The sequence below is a fragment of the Sprattus sprattus genome, assembly GCF_963457725.1.
Source record: "Sprattus sprattus genome assembly, chromosome: 12".
Classification (NCBI taxonomy): Eukaryota; Metazoa; Chordata; class Actinopteri; order Clupeiformes; family Clupeidae; genus Sprattus; species Sprattus sprattus.
In genome coordinates, this window is record NC_137910.1 from 7824588 (window position 1) to 7843652 (window position 19065).

General features: G+C 42.1%; 3 protein-coding genes across 3 annotated transcripts; 2 read left to right on the forward strand and 1 right to left on the reverse strand.

Moving 5' to 3' along the window:
• Positions 1-163: 163 nt before the first annotated feature.
• On the forward strand, positions 164-3795 carry irf1a (interferon regulatory factor 1a; the record flags this gene model as incomplete). The annotated part of the gene is made up of 8 exons (XM_080848579.1): positions 164-250; positions 675-774; positions 1832-2011; positions 2231-2314; positions 2833-2988; positions 3111-3163; positions 3336-3432; positions 3716-3795. 8 exons carry the CDS (start codon positions 164-166, stop codon positions 3793-3795), a joined length of 837 nt encoding a protein of 278 aa, XP_080704705.1.
• Positions 3796-4041: 246 nt separating this feature from the next.
• ddx21 (DEAD (Asp-Glu-Ala-Asp) box helicase 21) lies at positions 4042-13808 on the reverse strand. The gene is made up of 15 exons (XM_080849499.1): positions 13649-13808; positions 12546-12746; positions 11903-12055; positions 11406-11487; positions 10696-10874; positions 10095-10212; positions 9782-9967; positions 8301-8446; positions 7538-7681; positions 7116-7277; positions 6532-6725; positions 5899-6058; positions 5518-5652; positions 5369-5413; positions 4042-4505 (listed from the first exon to the last, which is right to left on the reverse strand). The coding sequence occupies exons 1-15, from the start codon at positions 13733-13735 to the stop codon at positions 4260-4262; spliced, it is 2238 nt and encodes a 745-aa protein (XP_080705625.1). The 5' UTR covers positions 13736-13808; the 3' UTR covers positions 4042-4259.
• Positions 13809-15501: 1693 nt separating this feature from the next.
• LOC308373165 (uncharacterized protein) lies at positions 15502-18187 on the forward strand (the record flags this gene model as incomplete). The annotated part of the gene is made up of 3 exons (XM_080848580.1): positions 15502-15507; positions 16025-16412; positions 17563-18187. The coding sequence occupies 3 exons, from the start codon at positions 15502-15504 to the stop codon at positions 18126-18128; spliced, it is 960 nt and encodes a 319-aa protein (XP_080704706.1). The 3' UTR covers positions 18129-18187.
• Between the last annotated feature and the right edge of the window lie 878 nt (positions 18188-19065).

The window sequence follows — 19065 nt, forward strand, 5'->3', positions numbered from 1 at the left end:
ATTTCCCATCAAAAAAACTGCTTGAAAAAATGAACTTATGACAATTTTCAATGGGGTGAGAGTTTATTAGTTCCTGGATAGATAAACCTGAACCTGCTTTGTTTCCTGGTCAGCATCGAACGCAGGGAGAACTTCTGATGGTCCAATGAGGCATCAATCAAGGATGCACCAAGGTCGTCTACGACTTCGCCCCTGGCTGGAGGAACAGATTCATTCTGGGAAGTACCCTGGGGTTGTGTGGCTTGACGAGGTGAGCTGTGATTAGCGTCTAAATTGTGATTTCTGTGCCATAATGTCTGAGCCACTTTACAATCTTAACTAACCTACAGGACGTGATAGTTTTCACATTGATGGTGTGCACATTGAGTGTATTCAGACCTATGAAAGTCAGTTCATTTTGAATGAGCTAGAGTTGTATTTTTTATTTTTTTTTACACTTAGCTCTTAGATACAATGTACTTTAAACAAGGTTAAGGACTAGTCTATTGATATATTCATTTTGGTGAAGCACCTTTATACTTCTCATCCGGTCCTAGTCTCTTGGATTTAATATAAGATTTCAATAGCATTAAGATTTGTCTTTTGAACAATTGTACGTATTGTTTAATTTCATGTGCAGATGCCTTGATCTGCATTCTGAAAAACATTATGTTTTCTCCTTCTTCTTGCAACAGCAAGCCAAGATTTTCCAGATCCCATGGAAACATGCTGCTCGACATGGTTGGAATATAGACAAGGACGCCACTCTGTTCCGAAACTGGGCAATTCACACTGGTAAGGGGCAAGTTCAGACACACTGATGGGCAAAAATCTGTAATTACACCACGTCAAGCATACTGTCTAAGGATGCAGATCCAGTTGCATGCGTAAATATCACATTGCCAAGCCAAAACAAGCACTCCCATCAATCACTATAGTTTTGTGCTTGTGAGAGTCTACAGTCGACTAATGTTCCTGTTTGGCCTCATTATTCAATGTGTCGACATATTATTCAATGTGTGGAAGCTGAAAGAATGCTGCAAGACAACAATGTAGAAGACAAAGTCATAGGTCCCTTGAAAAACATTAGTAGACTACTAGTACAGTAGTAGAACCAATGAGTGATCATAATCATGTTTAATCAATTAAATAAACAAAACAAAAAACATTTGAAATACTGAAGTACACCAGCCTGTACTTGAACTTTGCTTGACTACCAGGGTTTTTGAGTCCTATTGGTTTGATTATTTACTATTGTAATTGTACCTGTCCCTTAACTGTTTATACCTTATTTCTCCCAAAAAAATCAGTTTATTCCTAACGCTCAGAATAACCAAAGGGGCAAAGTCCCATGCTTAGATTTATATGAAAGCCCTAACATGCCAGACTGAGTAAATGTTAACACTTGGGATCGCAAAAATGGAATCCAGAAATTCAACTTACTGGAGGTGATGGAATGTTCGTGTCTATGCTATGGTTAACCAAACCTCCCTACCAAGGACAACAACATTCTATCAGTCCTTCTATCAGCTTAGATAAAGACAGGTTGCAATGAAGCTTATACAAAGTCAAATCTGTGCATCTTTATGATTTGTTTTTGTGTGTATTCTGCAGTTGGATACAAAAACAGGCTGAAAGCAATTGTAGCATGTTTTGACCAAAACAAATGCAATGGATTAATCAAAACCGCAGCATAGGATTTGCACTGGGTGTTTATTGATGAGATTTTTTGGACCGTGGTTACCTCATGTTTACCAAAACCAGGGCCAGAACAGACATGCTCAAACAGGAGCGTGTACCTTATCACCAGTCCTCTGTTTTGATAGTGAACTTTTCTTCCCATGCACCCAAGGCAGGCACAAACCTGGCATAGACAACCTGGACCCAAAGACATGGAAAGCCAACTTCCGCTGCGCTCTCAACTCTCTGCCAGATGTAAGGGAGTTGCACGACAAGAGCATGAAGAAAGGGAGCAACGCTTTCAGGGTCTATGTCATGCTGCCTAGTGCCAAGAGTCAAAGGAGACGCAAAGGCAAGCATTGAAAGTCACCCTATAAACTTAACTCTGATTGTCACATTACCAACAGCATGTTCACCAGCAATTATTATGTGGCAATAGACTGCTATAACTGAACATGTAAAGCCTTGTGTTTTCTATTCAGTTCAAATTCTGAGTGAAACTGATCACTGATCTGATTTACTACAGGGTCACACTGTGAATTAACATGTGAAGAAAATGTTCTTTTCAAAGGTCTGCAGCAGTCTGATGTTGACATCAAAAGCCGACTGTCTTCTCTGTCACCAGGCATGAATGCTCCGCTGGAGAGATTCACAGGTAGGTCATCATTTATGAGTCTGCCCCAGGTCTTATGCAACACCAAGGTTTACTCCCCATCATAGGGGTAACATAGATAACCTTCGCTCACATAATAACAGTGGACATGTAGGCCGCACGTTAACTTCAAAGCCAGAAGTGGAACATCATTCAGAGGATGCCATGTTCATGTTTTCAACAGTTTCAAGTGAGGAGTCCGCTTTAGTGCCTTAACCCTGTGCCTGAGAAATGTTTAACTCTTCCTTTTTCCACCTCCTCTTGTTATCTTATAGAATTGTAAAACACTAAAAGAGGTAGTTAAGGACACATCCCATTCACGGTCTTCCACTGCAATGTTTTAGCAGGATTTACCTGTAAAATAAATGTTGGTCATTGCCTACTATTTTAATGGTCTGTCCCTGAATACATTAGCAATGTACTTACCTTCTTTTTGGGATGATACTGTGTCCAGTTATGGGTTTGGGCGACTTTATGTCAATTGTGCTCTGAAACTTATTTTGTTTCCATGTCTTTCTTAGAGGCTTTCTGTAAGTACAGAAAAGATGAGCCTGACCCCACATCCAACATCTTCTGTAGAAGAGACTGTTTCTCCACGTTCAACCCTATAAAGGAAGAGGACGGGTCCAAAGAGGACTTCCATTCCCTGACACATTTCAACAACTCCGAAGTACACGGTAGGACGGCACACAACTGACTGCTCTTAATAGATAGATAGATACTTTATTGATCCCGAGGGAAATTAATAAACGTCTAAAGGTAGGTCCTGAAGTCTTATCTCTTACTGAACCACCTACAGATGGACAGTTTGTCTCCAATGACGACCAGGAGCAAGCAGAGGCCGTCCTGAAGGCAAGTCTCACATACTTTGTTTTCTATGGCTGGTAATACATAGTTCAAATATTTGTCTTAACAATGAACATTTAAAAGGTGAATTCAGTGCCCAGAGAATGTTTATTGTAAGGGCTTCTCTAGTTATAAATAGAATTAAAAAATGTGTTTGATTGAGCTTTCCATTAAACAGATAGTTGATCACCTTAAAAGTATGGACCACTGGAACCCGGCCAATGAGTTTGAGCGCAGCTGGAGGCCGGTAGGCTCAGCATGGATGGACAGCTTCTGTGAGTATCACCAACTCATACTAGTGATGCAACGTCCAACATCTACATCCCACCTGCATTTGCAATTCATATTACATATGAAGTCTACAATCACTTCATAATAGCATACACTATGAGAATGACTCAACTCTGTATGCAGACCAGTCTATTTGCATTGAAATAGCAATCAAAAATCAGTGTACTGTTGTTCAGGAGCACTAGGCGTGATGCACTGCCAAAAAAAAACAACGCTTGGACAGTATGAATACCCTTTTAAATTGAACATGTGGTTGTCTATTTGCAGGTGACACAATGGACAGTTCAGGAGGCCCCATACAAAGGGACAGCCATTTTAACACAATCCTTCAGGGTCAACTCTCATAGGGGCATGAGTGAGGAACATTTTCAAAATGAAAGAAAATGTAACTTTCGGGAAGATGTGTCAGTATGCTATAATATGTGAATAAAGCTAACAATGCTAACCTTCTGCAGAAGGTACGTCTTTTAGTCTGTGCTAACATGGTTTGCTTGAATAAATAAAAAAGTTTTATAACAAGTCTTCGTTTTCTGTCATGGAACCTTACACAATAATCCAGTTAAGAAGTAAAATGATGTACACAGAGGCAGGGCTTCTTATAAGACGATGTTTAATGGATTCGTCACATTCAAATGAATGGGTATATTTTAAAGTGACATTTAAATACCAAATTGCAAAGCAATCAGCTCATAGCATGAACATTTTGGGGAGTGACGTTCCAGCATGGAGCAGCTTTCCCCCCAAAACACCACAAAAACGTCAGCCCAAAGAGCAGACAACAGTCACTACAAGTCCAAATGCAGGGCCTCGGTTACTCAAAAGCCTTGCTGAAGCTGCGCTTCTGTCCGAAACCTCCTCTTCCACCTCCTCCTCCTCTTCCTCCTCCACCTCCCCTTCTGTTGTTGCTAAATCCACGGCCGCCACCACGTCCCCTACCACCGCCGCGGCCGCCAAATCCTCCGTTTCGGTCCCCGCCATGGTTACGCATGCTTTCCTCAAGTTCGGGTAGCACCTCGGCAACGACCAACTGCCACCGGCGACCGTCTGAAAAGGCATCCTGAAAGTGCAAAGAGGGACGGAGTGAGAGGTTTGTTCTGGGGATAGGGAATATTTGACTTCTGTATTCAATAGTTTTATAGAGCTGTTCACTCAAAAATCATGAATTCCGCAATACTGACCCAAAATAAGCAAAAAACAAACCTATTTATAACTACAAGTGCCACTTGCCTCAATCCAAGTAACCAGAAATGGAAGTTTAAGAGCATGGACTACCAGGTGAACCATTGCAGGTTTTAGTTGTTCATTGGGAGAATGCTAGATCTATACTACAGAGCGGTATTTCTTGGCGTTCTCTCCCTTAATTGAGATCATCCATATTTAAACATTATTAAGGACAGGTTCTAATTTCTGCTAAAACTGACAATTCTTCAGAATGCCCTAGATCAGGCCTTAATCAGGTGTGTTCAGCTTTTATTCTCTAAGCAATGCAGTTCAGGTTAAGATGGCGAGAAAGCCCTAGAAGAAAGAATGAGAGAAGTTCTGAGGTCCAAACTGTCTAGCATATATTGAAATGCAACATACACGTTATGGCAGGAAAACAGTCGTTGGACTGTTGTGTAATTTGAAGACCACAAAGCCTCACACAACCAAGCTTGAAAGATCCATTTGCGGTGTATTTGCACCCTGCTTGAAATATGAGCTGGTATGTACACAGATAGCATTTACAGACTTGCACTTGAAACATCAGTCACTGTCCAGTTGCTCAAGGTAACCAAAGAAAATCACCCCTAACCACACCTCCCTCTTTTGTGGCTTCTCACTCCCTAAAACACACACACAAACACACACACACACACACACACACACACACACACACACACACACACACACACACACACACACACACACAGTTTGACATACCGTATAGCTTTTCACTTTGTCAACTGGAACATCAAAGCAGACACCCTACAGAGAAAAACCAGACAAAGATACAAATATTACATCCAACCAAAATCACCTTGGAATCACACATTTGTTTTGATGTTATGGTCATGGGTTTTCATGTTTACCTTTTTTCCCTTGAGGAAAGCCATGCGTTGGATCTCATTGTCGATCTCCTCCCCCAGCTGTTCCTTCAGGCCGCGCCAGGCGTAGCCGATGCTGTGCATCTCGATGGAGCAGGTCAGCAGCATCGTTGTGTAACCCTGAGATGAGACGGGACAGAGAAAGGGCGTCATTCAACAAAACTTAAAACTGAACTTTACACAATAACTGCAGCAAGGGTCTTCTTATTCTTAAAACAATAAAACAGACACACATTTCTGAGCAGAGAGCAGTCAATCCACGAAGCTGCTACTCATGCACACTAATGCCAATCATCATCATAGGCACAAGTCTCCTCCCTTTTCCAGTCTCCTTAAACACAGACACAAACAAACAAACAAACTCACAGATTCCGAGTTGAGGAGGGACCTCTGCTCCAGGCTGCCTGCCCCCGAGATGTGAGCGAGGGCTGCCGCCAAGGCCTCCACCGCCCCCCTCTCCTCAATCAGCTTCTCTGCTGACTCCCGGAAATACCCAATAGCAGCTGGAGGAATGGCGTCCAGGAACCTGTGAGGGAGACGGGATGAACACACTCAAATAAGCATTCCAACTAACAGTGATTGTAAGGCATGTTTCAAAGATTGGACTGTTATGGGGGGGAAGGAGATGGGAGATGTTGGGCTTTTATTCTCTTGTGTTTCAATAAGCAGAGAACTGCGGCAGAAATAGTCTTTATATATATTGAACACACATGATAAGTGTAGTGTGGCCTCGCGTGGCCCCCACCAAAAAAAAAAATTATTATGGGATGCAATACAATAGGCTAGTTTAACCAATTCGAAGGTCACGACCATCTAGTTCATTAAACACAACTTTACTCATAACAATGCCTTTTAAGCATAAAAGTGGAAGTAGAAAAAGGCAAGAGAAACAGAGAGTCAAACAACGGGGGGGGGGGGGGGGTGAGGCTCTCAGGGTTATTCTGCAGGGGGGCCTCACACGTTTCCTTTACGGTACTGCAGATAGCCCTGCATATTCACCTTACGGCATCTTTGCTGGAGGATTTAACGATGTCATTGGCTGAGGGCACACCAACACGCTTGAAGGTGATGCCGGCTTTGTGTTCTACGCATCGGAGCAGGTCTTCCTCTTTGCGCTGGTAGAAACAGATACACACGCCCGTTCTTCCAGCTCTGCCTGTCCGGCCAGACCGATGGATGTAGGACTCCACGTCCTAAAGGCCAAGAGGGATGGTAGAGCACACACTTAAAATGCTGGTAACATAATGAACACGCCAAAGGTGTCAGAAACCATTTCTAGGTGTGCCTCACTTAATTCACCTGCTGGTCATGAGTGTACTAATCCATCTACCATCAACATTCTGTGTTACTGGTTTCACATACTTCATGAATACATTACCTGGACCAGGAAGCTGGCACAAAAAGGAAAACACCTATGCATACCTAGGCTGCGTGCCAAATCTAGGCTCTGACGCATGCTTCACAAGAAGTTTTAATTAGCATAAAACTTAAAACTATAAAAATGTATTTCCTCATAGCAATATGGTCGTAGCCTGGATCCAAGAAGAAGGGGGGGGGGGGGGGGTGAAGAGAGAGAGACACACCTTGGGAGGGGCGCACTGCACCACCAGGTCGATTTCAGGGATGTCCAGTCCTCGCGCCGCAACATTGGTGGCACAGAGGACCTCAAAGGAGCCGTTCCTGAAGCCCTTCAGTGTGATCTCCCTCTGCTTCTGAGGAATGTCTCCGTGGAGGGACTGGCAGTTCTGTTCAAGACACACAGATGTCACACACTAGAAAGACATGGCACGACGAGAGGCCACCACCTCCTCCCTTAGACTACCAACACTGACTGTGCTCAGGAGATTGTTATCAAATCCAGCCGGCTAAAGAATTTAGACTATCTATAAATCAGTGCACCTCTCTGACCTAGTTATACAAGCTACGAGTTTGTTTCTTAATGGCTGAGAAAGCAGGTCATTTATAGCATCATTCTCACAGATAGTAAAGGAGGCTTGTGGGGCACCTGTTTGATGCTATTGGCAAGCTCATCGACCTCTCGCTTGGTCTCGCAGAAGACGATGGAACGGCCGTTGTCTCCGCTGTACACCTTCACCACATCTCCAATGACAGCGGCCCTCTGAGACCAGTGGCAGGCTATGGCCAGGTGCTGGGGACATGAAAGGGGGGGGGGGGGGGGGGGAGATGAGAAATGAGACATGGTAGAGAGACAGGAAGTGAGGTAATCACCAGAGAGAACCATATCCAGTAAATGAATCCATTCTGCTTTGCAGCTATGCTGCTTGTTGTCTAAACGTAATGCTCTGGTCACTCATCTGACATAGAAGTCCTTTCAATTAAAAAAAGAAAAGAAACATTATCTAAAAATGTGCTTAGTTTCCAACTGGGTGACAAACAAAACAATTGAAATTCTAATAATCTTTTCAGGCATGATCATTTTTAAGATCACCTCTTCCTGGTTCTTTGGAAAAAGGTGTCATAACTAATATGCACTGACAGTGCAAGACTGGCTGCCTTGGTGGATGACCAAGATCAGGAAGATATGAATCACTCATCATTAGTAATTCAACCCTTAGGGGCAAATTCCAGTGCTTTTTTTTTTTTTTAAACACAAGAACGAGGAAACAAAACAATCCTGATGGCACCCAAGAGTCAAAGAACTATTTGGTGCCAGATTCATGTAACAGCAGTTCATCCCATGTGTTTCATCATCTACTATACTGAAGCGTTCCCAGGCGCATCAAGTCACGCGATCACACAGAACTCACTTCAACAGTGGTGGCAGCTTTCTGGGTGTTCTTGCCAATCAGATTCACGTGTGTACATTGGGGTCGCATGTACTTCTTCGCCACCGCGTAAACCCATTGCGGGCAGGTGGCAGAGAAGAGAAGAGTCTGAGGGTTGCTTGGTGAGTCTGTAAACAGATCGGGTAAGATTTCAGTGGAACGTCACAGTTTTAAGATATACATTGTCTGATGGGCTCTTAACAAAAAAAAAGGAGAAAGAAGAGAAAAAGAGAATTTTTGATTGTAAATCAGTTTTACTTGCAGATTTAATTATAAGTAAACTGAGAATTAATTTCAGTTATCTTAATTAAAAACTGCAACTCTTAAGGCGAGACACGGCAGGTGAAATATCGATTTTTTCATGCCCTGGTCAAATTTGAGATTTTGGGCTAGTTTGCCTCTTTAACTTGTTATCTTTCATACTACCATAAAGAAAACGTCAAAATTACACATTTAAGTGTCTGTTTCACTGCATTTAGTTCAGCCGCGGCATCCATTTTCTCCTAACTTTACCAAGAATTCTCCCTTGAACCACGTTCAGCGTTTCGTCTTTTTACACGACATCTTTCATGTCTGGAATGACTTTAAAGCTATGAGCCTCGATCAGAAGGCTGTGTAATCCAAATATGGGCATTTCCTTTCTTTTCAGCAACCAATCCTGACTTTCTGAAGGGATTCATTGGCTGACGCCGCTTTTCTGCTAACGTGATTCGCTCAGTGCCCCACGTGTTGTCTTTAAATGCGGTTTTCTCAAAATGAGTGTTTTTTCATTTTTAGGTACACATTTCTCAGCCTATGTAGAACCTAGGTGCACCACACTTCCCAGTTGCACACATAGCATTGTTATGAAGACATCTACAGATGGATTTATTTATAAATTGTTCCTGGCCAGATTTATGGGTCATTTTACCTGGAAATCATGGTGAAAATAGGGTTTTTAAGGCCACGGATAGTATATTTTGATTTCCCAGGTCATAAAAGCAGATATCCTAAAATCCATCTGAGTATTTTTTGTCATTTGATATATGAACAAAATAAAAAAAGAATTTTGGTCCTGGTTTTATCACAGTTTAAGATTCATGTACCTGAAATATATGCAAAAACGTGCATATTTAATGAGATCCAGCCTAATTAGCATAATTAAATATGCAAAATTCAAAAACTTGTAATACATTTTTTTCTTGTAATGATGTATGTAATCAACTGGTAAAGTTTCATGGTGATCCCTTGTATTTAAATTTTTTACACTATTCACCTGCCATGTCTCGCATTTGTGTTTCACATTACACTTAAAGGAATTCTGCCACTTCTTTTACAGAAAATAAACACTAAAGCTCTGCAATCCAAGTCTCAAATTGTTCTCTTTAAATTGGACATCAGGATCTGTATTTGGGCCTCGGCACCATTTAACACTGACAAACATTAATGAAACTTTCCATGCACTTGATGAAATGTAACCATACCTTTTTCATACGAATAGGACAGAATCTCCTCCACTGAATCTGCAAAACCCATGTCAAGCATTTGGTCTACTTCGTCCAGTACCACATGCTTCAGTTGGGACAAGTCCAGTTTGTTGTTGTCCAGATGGTCTTTGATTCGCCCGGGAGTTCCGACCAGCACATCAATCCCCATTCTAATGGCGTCAACTAAGAAAGACAACAAAGACAATATAATTTCAATAGATAACAACGATACTTCTTTAGTTAGCTTAACTCTTTAACAAGTGATACAGAATTCATCTTCACCTGTGATTAATGACAAAACTTTACTGACCCTGGGGGTTGTATGAACTTCCACCATAAAAGCATGTAACAGAAAGTTTCCTGCTAACGTCTTTGAAGTCTTTAGCCACTTGAATTGCTAGCTCTCTTGTTGGTGTCAGACACAAAACCTGAAGGAAAAAGGAGTTAAAAAAAATCAAATAAGGGTACTAAACCTCCAAAACAAGTATATTTGTATTGTCTTCAAATAGCCGTTTTCAGACATGCATGGCAACCCTGAATTCATCTAGACAAAACCCGGTGAGCTGTATGTGAGAACACAAATCTTCAAATCAGTTGGACCGAATTTTAAACTGACTTTACCCTCCCAGCCTCCGAGTACAAAGTCTGTTTAATGTCTGAGCTAATTTGTGCATTAAGAGAATTTGAGAGGGGACCAGAGGTCCTCAATTGTATCATTATTTGGTCTCATTCTATGTCAGCTCTTCCCAATGATTGACAAGTCTTGGACTGTCACCCACTAATGGGAACAATAAGACCACACCGTGACCCCATCATGACACTCCAAGAGTCGATTTAAGTATCTGTTATTCAATGAGGTGTAGAGACACAGATAAAAACACAAGGGTGATCATGAGTTGATTAAGTCGTACCTTTGGGGCTCTACCCCTTGCTTTGTCATCTCCATCGGCCAAAATTTTCTCCACAAGGGGTATGGCAAAAGAGAAGGTTTTTCCTGTCCCAGTTCTGGCCTGAGCAATCACATCTTCCCCGTCATACACTTGGTTGAAGGTCTTCACTTGGATGTCAAACAGGTGTGTAACTCCACGAGCTGCAGATAGATGGCACCATAATCAAGATCATTGTTTAAATCAGGAAGCAAGATCAAGCAGTCCAGGCAAACAGTACACAGCTCTTTATACCAAAGCTAAACTTAAAAGAAAAGAAAAAATTGATTAGCTAATAAATGTGTCTACTTTACAAGAATGTCCAGGTTTCTATTTACTTGTAAGCTTCTTGACTTATGTTTCAGTAACAGACTCCATTGCAGACTCTAAAGCCTCTCTCGCTATCCAGGCTACCAGGTGCGGACTGAAACAATGATTCAGACTGGGAATTTGACTCCAGTCCAGGCCACCAGACCTTATTTGTTGATCTAGCAGGTAATGGACTAGTTATAAATCTGGAAACATGTTGCTTATTTTGCAGGTTTTGTGGTAAGGGTCTTTCTTTTTTCATTCTATAACGTATTTCTTTTATCCTCCGGGCAACTTGTCAAAAATGGTCACCTGTAGTTCTTACTACTGTACCCCTTAAATTATTCAGACCAATACTATTCGCCAGTGATTACACAAGACTGTACCTTTGAGGAGAGTGATTGTTGGTTGGGTTATCCTAAAGTTTTTGAATGCTCCTGCTTTCTGTTCTGGGGTTTCTTTCGGAAGCTGATGGGGAAAAAGTGGGGCAAAAAGAAAATTATGATTTGTTATTTCACAACCACTGCTTTTAAGTTTGTACAAAACTCTTTTTGATGCAAATATTGCTAAAATCGATTTTTACTTAAGCAGTACCATCTATTTCACCTTCTTCACTCTACAGACTTCTAAATCACTAATATAAAGCTGACGTAAGCAATGACTTTGCTGCACATTCAGTGCATTTCACTCTGCTAGCTACTTCAAAAACAGATGCTTTAAGAAAGAAGGCATTTCTTTGACTCTGATAAGGTTTCAACAGAATTCCAAACATGATTCAGGGATACTTGCTATTGAACAATCATTTTGCATTTACAAGTCTTAAGGAAATGCCAATAACACATGCAACACCTTTAAAATGAGGTTAATCAATTCAGGGACGTACCATCTCCTTGTCACTATCGCTGCAGGAGTCCTCACTAGACTGCGCTGGCGTGGTTGATGTGGAATGTCCGTTGGTTTTTGCTTTGAGTTTTGGTGTCACTGCCAGGTTTCCATTGGCTGTTGCAGCTATGTCCGCTTTGATCTTTTTCTTTTTCTGTGAGGTTATTTGAAAATTTTTATAAATGCAAAGTACACCATCATAAAAAAAACATCAATTACATAGATCAGGGATTTTCAACTGGTTTGGTCCCAGGGACCACCATTCAGACTAGAAAGTATTCGCGGCCCACTGATGTACCTGCGCGCGCGTGTTTGTAACCGCCCCCGTCACCACGCCCCCTCCCCCCGCACAGATATTCTGCCTGTAGCACTTGTCAGTGTAATTTCTTCGCTGAATATGGCTATACATTAGTATATTTCAGGCCATGTGGCTATTCACACTATTTAGATTGACATATTTTTCTTATTTGAGAAAGAAAATATCAATATAAAAAATGATTTAATGGTGAACTGATCAACATAGGCTCATGTCGCGGACCCCCTGCAATGCCGCCGCTGACCACCAGGGGTCCACGGATCCCTGGTTGAAAACCCCTGACATAGATAAAACAAGTGTAAACAAAGAGATAATTGAATAGCTTTACCACAATTATAGTGTCACCATTAAGCCCTTCAGTGGAATGAGACGTTCCGTTGCCGTTAACAGTCAAGTCTCCCATGGCTGTGTCCTTTTTCTCTTTTTTTTTCTTTTTGGGAGTTGGTGGCTCACATTCATCAGGCTGCTCTTCAGCAACCGGTTTCTGTTTCTTGACCTTCCCATCCTTGGTCTTGTCCTTCTTGACTTTCTACAGATTGCAAGAAAAATGTCACTTACTGATGTTGTCAGAAATGTTTGAGATACACATTCTATGATATGATTTGATCAATGACAATATTAACAATGTACTTTTGTTTCAAGGTGAATTACACCACTGAAGACTTGAACAACCACAAATAGCAAAGGTTACTCTACAAAACAAAATGCACAGTGGATATTCATACTGTGAGTTACACCGTCACAAATGTGACAGTATATGTACAACTATGATGAGTGAGTAACCTGATATGTAACAAATTATTGGGATTTATTTGGAAATGTTTCATATTGCCCACAAATGGTACAAGACACAGAACTTCTTCAAATACAAGTAGTGCCCCTGTGCATGTAAAACCACATGCTAAGGGACCATTCCGCTCAGCCCATGCTGTATGTAAATACGGCTGCTACGTTAGCTGTTTTGCTAACCGGCTATAAACCAGCCCACGTCATCTCTGAGATTTCAACCACTTATCTAGCATCTGCGTCCTTCATTTAAGATGAGATCAACCAATCTGGCTAGGATAACTTGAATACAAGGCAACTTTCTGTCGATCAGCAGTCTTTGCAGATTTAAATGGCTAGTCAGACACGTGCCGGCTTTCTAGCTTGCCTGATCTGATGTGTTTTAAGGCCTTCCGGTCCACGTGTTTAAAAAAGCAGGCCACAAACAGGTAATTGAGTAACATTCTTGATAAGAAAAAGACACGTTCCGCCCAATGGGTTGTATACGAGAGGCATTTGAACTGTCAAGTGCTTTTTGCCTTAGCGAGAAATCGTAGCTACAAACTCAGGTTAGAGAATTGTGGATTGTGAGTAAGTAGCTAACTAGTTAGCTGCTACACATCGAATATGTTAAAAAGGTGGATATGCCCATGGCATTATTCTTACTTTGACTTTTGTGGGAGTATCCATGTTGATATCTTCAATGCCGTTTGTAGCGGCGTTTTCTGAATCTTCAAAAAATATTGACGGCATTCTTGATGTTGACCTGCTTCGGTGGACACAGCCTGATACCACGGGCGAGGTACGGAAAAGGGACGTCTCGTTGGTTTTGCAAAACACGTGCGGAAATACTACGGCAAGCGCGAGTAACCAAACCGAGCAGCACTCGATTTTGAAATACCGATCGCATTTTAAGGTAAGCGTTTGCTTTTGTTTTTAACTGTATCAGTAAATAATCGATAAAACCATGTGTCTACAAGTGCATTCACTTCAGTTTAACAATATCCGGAGACAAAAAACAACTGGTTGGTTTGATCTTGGAGTACTAGTCTAATAATAGGCCTAAATGTTGGCCCTTGTCCCCGTCACGAGAGACCGAGTTGAATTTAGAATAGGTTGCATTTAGAATAGGGAGGCACATGGTGGGCACACCGTGGGCATTTGAACAGTGGAAGGGGTACTCCTCATGATCTGTACGTGAGCTTCGGCGGCGAGTGCCCCCTCAGTGGAAACGCACGTAGCATGAGTAGAGAGAAAAAAATAAAACAGCTTTCATGGGCACACTGTGTTGGGTATAACTTGTGACACTAGGGCAGACGCCCTGACTGGAAATAGCCTACTGTAACACAGGCTGCAAACCCAATGTCTGTCTTATATTATTTAAATGTCTTTGTATTTTGTTCATTTTAGCTTAATTTTTAAAAGGCAAAATAGTAAATTGAAGCTGGCTTTTAGTTAATAGGCCTACATATGGACATTGCATCTGCATTGAGAAGGCTTTCCTTAATGATCCTTACACTCAAGGTACTGCGACAAGTCAGATTTAAGTCGATTTTATTCAGGTCGTTTAATTAGACATTGCTAATAACACTGTCATATGTAGGCTATAATAGTTGCAAAGGAATTGTCTAAATGTCTTATGATCAATACTTCAATTCTCTGATTTTCTTGATTAGGCAGACTGTCCTGCCTGTTTTTATTGGCACAATTGTGTTTGTGTTTCTGATCATGTCTGGGAACTCACAAACTTGCCAATTAAGGGCTTAGTTGGCACCATTTTTGCTAAAGTTCAATCAACTCGAAATTTCGTTTGTATGATTAGCCTAGAATTGTTGGACTGATTCTATGACCCATTAATTTAATAGACGTATAGGCTACGTACGTGCATAGTTTATTAGGTTTGCTTGGCTAAATGAACCTTAATTAATACTTTACCTTAACATTTCCAGCAGTGAATTTCGCAGGAAGTATTTACATTTCTCCATAGGCTAGTAGGAAACATGACAGCAAAGGCTACGCTACTGTAACCACGTGTTTATTTTGATTCCCTCTTTCCTTACTTCCACCCATCGCATCTATTTCAACTCTCGCCAATGGTATTTCCATTACGATTCAACTGGAAAGCAGATCCACGGAACTACGAGGATTAGTGTAACTTTACACTGTGTACAGTGCCTGTGATGTGAACAACACGTGGTTGGTCCAATACGTTTATGGAGTTATCAACAAAGCGTCATCGAGGGTTTGCGTAGAACCGTTGCACTTGAGAGGACAGACTTCAGCCACTACCCTGGAAATGAGGGCGTGGCCTTACCTTAGAGGGACTCGGAGACATTGACGTCATGGCAGGGACTCCCTAAAAGCAGCTGTCAGAGGGTGTCACGTACTATGAAAAGCTTGCGATTGTTTTTCGAATGAAAGCGCACGTAGCCTTCAGAGAGAGTCTATATACTCCGGCTACACTTATTACAAGTCGTGCAACCCTCTGCATGAACACTCCACTCTCCCTGTCTGGCAGGATGAATGTAAGTAACTCCGAATGATTCTGTAGCTTGCTTTGCTCAGGAGAATACTTGTCGGACTGACTAGTTAAGGCTGATGCAGAAATTATCGGCAAACAGCATTGCATGAAAAACTCATCTGATGTTGAGTTAAGGCTATCAGCAAATCAGTTGATTTATGCTAATTATGTGTGTGTGTGTGTGTGTGTGTGTGTGTGTGTGTAACAAAACCTTAATGTACAGTAGCCTACTGGAATTTGCATTACAGTATAAAACGTATTAAGAATATGTATAATTAAATGATGTTGGAGAATATCTGATTCTCTTTGACAAAAAACAAGTGTACATAATTCACTGAACTTATTCACTGGTTCAGGCTATGAGCTCTGTAAAACACTAAAAGCACTAACAATAATTGAATTGAACTGAACATCCATCATTCCCTATTTCGCCAATTATGAGTTATGATCTAACAGGGTTTTTTGCAATTGTAAGGAAAACTCTTAATTATAACTTAAGTATTCACTTATTTTTGTTTTAGGTGGCAAATGAACCCTTTACAGACTGCAAATATGCAGTGGCCCTCTTGAAGGGGCTTAACCTGCAGAGAGAGTGTGGGCAGTTTTGCGACTGTGTCGTACAGTTGCATGTCAGCCCCAGAAGGCTCTTCTTAGCCCATAAAGGCGTTCTGGCTGCATCAAGCCCTGTGCTAGCTTCTCTCCTCACCAGTCACGGAGCACTTTTGGATTTGCAGTTCCCCAGTCTATCTCCAGAGACCATGGATTACTTGTTAGACTTTATCTACACGGGCAAACTACCTCCTCAAAACCAAGAGGACTCTGTACTGTCTGTTGCTGTTGCCCTACAGATGCAGGAACTCCAGTATGCCTTGACGTTCAGGCGAAGTACGCCGCCTGAGTCCTTGAACAGTGAGTAGTTTAAAGTGTGTAATGCAATGAATGACAAAACTGTTGAAGTTTAAACTGTTGCGTTTAGGAGTTTGAGAGAAGCATCCCAGAATTCATGAACATTTTAAGATGGCTGTCATTTGACCATGCTCTTTAGCAAGTCATGTGTTGAGTGTTGATTGCAAAAATGTTTCTTATTTGGTGTTCCAAATTCCAGGCCAAAATAAATCGGATCGAAATTGGACATTTCCTCAACAGCAACATGAAGAAAGAAAACCTCTCTCTCCATCGTACCAAGGCGAATCTGAAAAGCCTTTGCCATCCTGTTTAAGTTGTGAAGCGGTACCTGTTATTCGACATGCAAGTGCCTGTGGGAAGTTGTCACACATGGAACAATCAAGCACGCCGAACTTTGACCTGAGCTTTGCCTTTGACCTGCATGGAAGGAAATCTGAGAATAGCCAAAGTGTGGACCTTTCTTCGTACAAACACAAACTAGGTGATCACAAATTTCAAAACATTGCCAGGAATTATGATATTTTAAATGAGCCAGCATCCAAAAGAGTTAAGGTCGCATCCCATGTGCTTCACTCAGATCGTGTGCTCTGTCATCAAACTGAAGGTCCCAAAGGCTTTGCAGATGAGCTTTTGGAATCGAGAAATGCGGCAGTTGTTAAAACAAGTGTTACTGTATCTCCAAAGACTGTGTGTGTGTCTGCACTAATCAGACAGGCCAAACACAAAGATGAGGACTTGAGCCCACACCCAGAGACCAGCAGGGATCTCATCCTTAGTGATGCTTCAAGGGACGGCTGCCATGGTCATCTACATTTGAACAAAGCTTATGAGCACAGTGATGATGCTTCAAACCAGTTTAGACTTGCAGAAAATGAGCACAACATACCTCATGCCCCCCTAGAGATTTTAAACAATTCAGCCAATTTTCCTGTAGACAGTTCTCTTTGTATCAGTGAGGGTCATTCTGAGCAAGGTCATCACAATGATTTGTGTAATTTGCAGTCAGAGGATGACACACAGTTTGCGGTACACATTGCGGTAAGCAGGGAAAACTCCAGCCAGGCTATTGACATGCAGACCTGTAGGGCTTCTTCTGATTCCAAATCATGGTTTGATTCAGTTAGGTCTTATGCACAAGGCCCAGTTGTTTCAGGTCACAGCATCACAGCAGACACGCCTGCATTCAGTGAATTAGCCAGAGGTGATCACAGCAGCACATCTGACAGGTCTAGCAGTGATCGGGAGGACGACGGTGATCTGTTTAGCCCTCAGACCTACGGTGTGCACACCTACCAAGGACAGGTGAGGTATCACTGTCTCAGGGGAGAGCCTCAACAAGTCACTGGGTCAAGCGGCTCTGACGAAGAAGGACTTTACACGATCCCGACGGAAGCTGCCGGCAGTAAACGGTGCTCCACTCCTGGCATTCCCCTCTCCGAGGCCTCGACCAGCGAGCCTTCAGTGGGGCTGTTCAACCTCAGCAAGGCCCAGCCAAACCACAGCCTGAACCTGGTGGTGCAGCCGTACCAGTGCACCATGTGTGATCGAGCCTTCAGCCAACGGGGCTCTCTGAACAGACACATGCGCTCCCACCTGGGCGTTAGGCCGTACTCCTGCCCGCAGTGCCCCATGACCTTCTCACGCCAGTACCGGGTCACGGAGCACATGCGGGTCCACCAGCGTGGCTGTGAAGACCTCCAGAGGGCAGGGCCTACCTGATCCAGGCTCAAACTAGACCTGTGTGCCCACACAAAATGTACACGCTAGCTCTGTTAGCATCAGGAGGCTGCATGTCTCTGGGATAGATACAGGGTCGCCAGATTTTAAGCGTTATCTTGGTGTTATAGATAGAGTGCCCAGCATTTCTGTCAGTGAAACCAGTGGACCGGCAGTCTCACACCAAAACTGGGGGAGTTGGCAACCCGGTAGATAGGCATTTGAATGGGGGTTAGCTGTTAGTCTCGACAGTACAGTGACCTGGCACAGAAACGGTTCCCATTCAAGTACCGATAATGCCAAAGTGCCAGATTGCCAGCAGACACACAATAACCTTACACGTTACTTCTAGCTTTTCACCTTACATAAGTTGTACTTTATTGAGATTTACCATGAGGTGAATGACTGCTATGGGCTTTCTTGGGAGAGATTTTAATTATTTGTAACATAATAATATTTTTTTCTTGGGAGAGATTTTAATTATTTATAACACTGTAATATTTCTTTGCATGCTTTTGTCATGCAGTCTCAGTGGTCTGGTTTAGATATTGTGACCAAACTGTTTTGCTGTTGCTTATAATATTTCTGCTGTAGAAGTGAACGGTACGTTTAAGGTTTGACATTTTCTTCACAGAATGCATATTCATATATGCTCATGTTCTACTGAATAATACTTTGTTTCAAACATTTGAAAACACTTTACATTAAGTGTATATACTTACACTTGCATGCATTCTGACATTGTTGTACTATGTTTGACTGTCTGATTGTTAATGTGTGATGCTAGTCCCAGCTACTCGTGTCTGCTTCTTATGCCAGAATTAAGTTTTCACATTTAAGTGCCCACAGAATCTGTAAATCCAGAGCCAAATAAAACAGCCAGTGCCTCATCTTTGCATTTGGGTTTTATTGACTTTTGACTGACTTATTACAGGTCTCT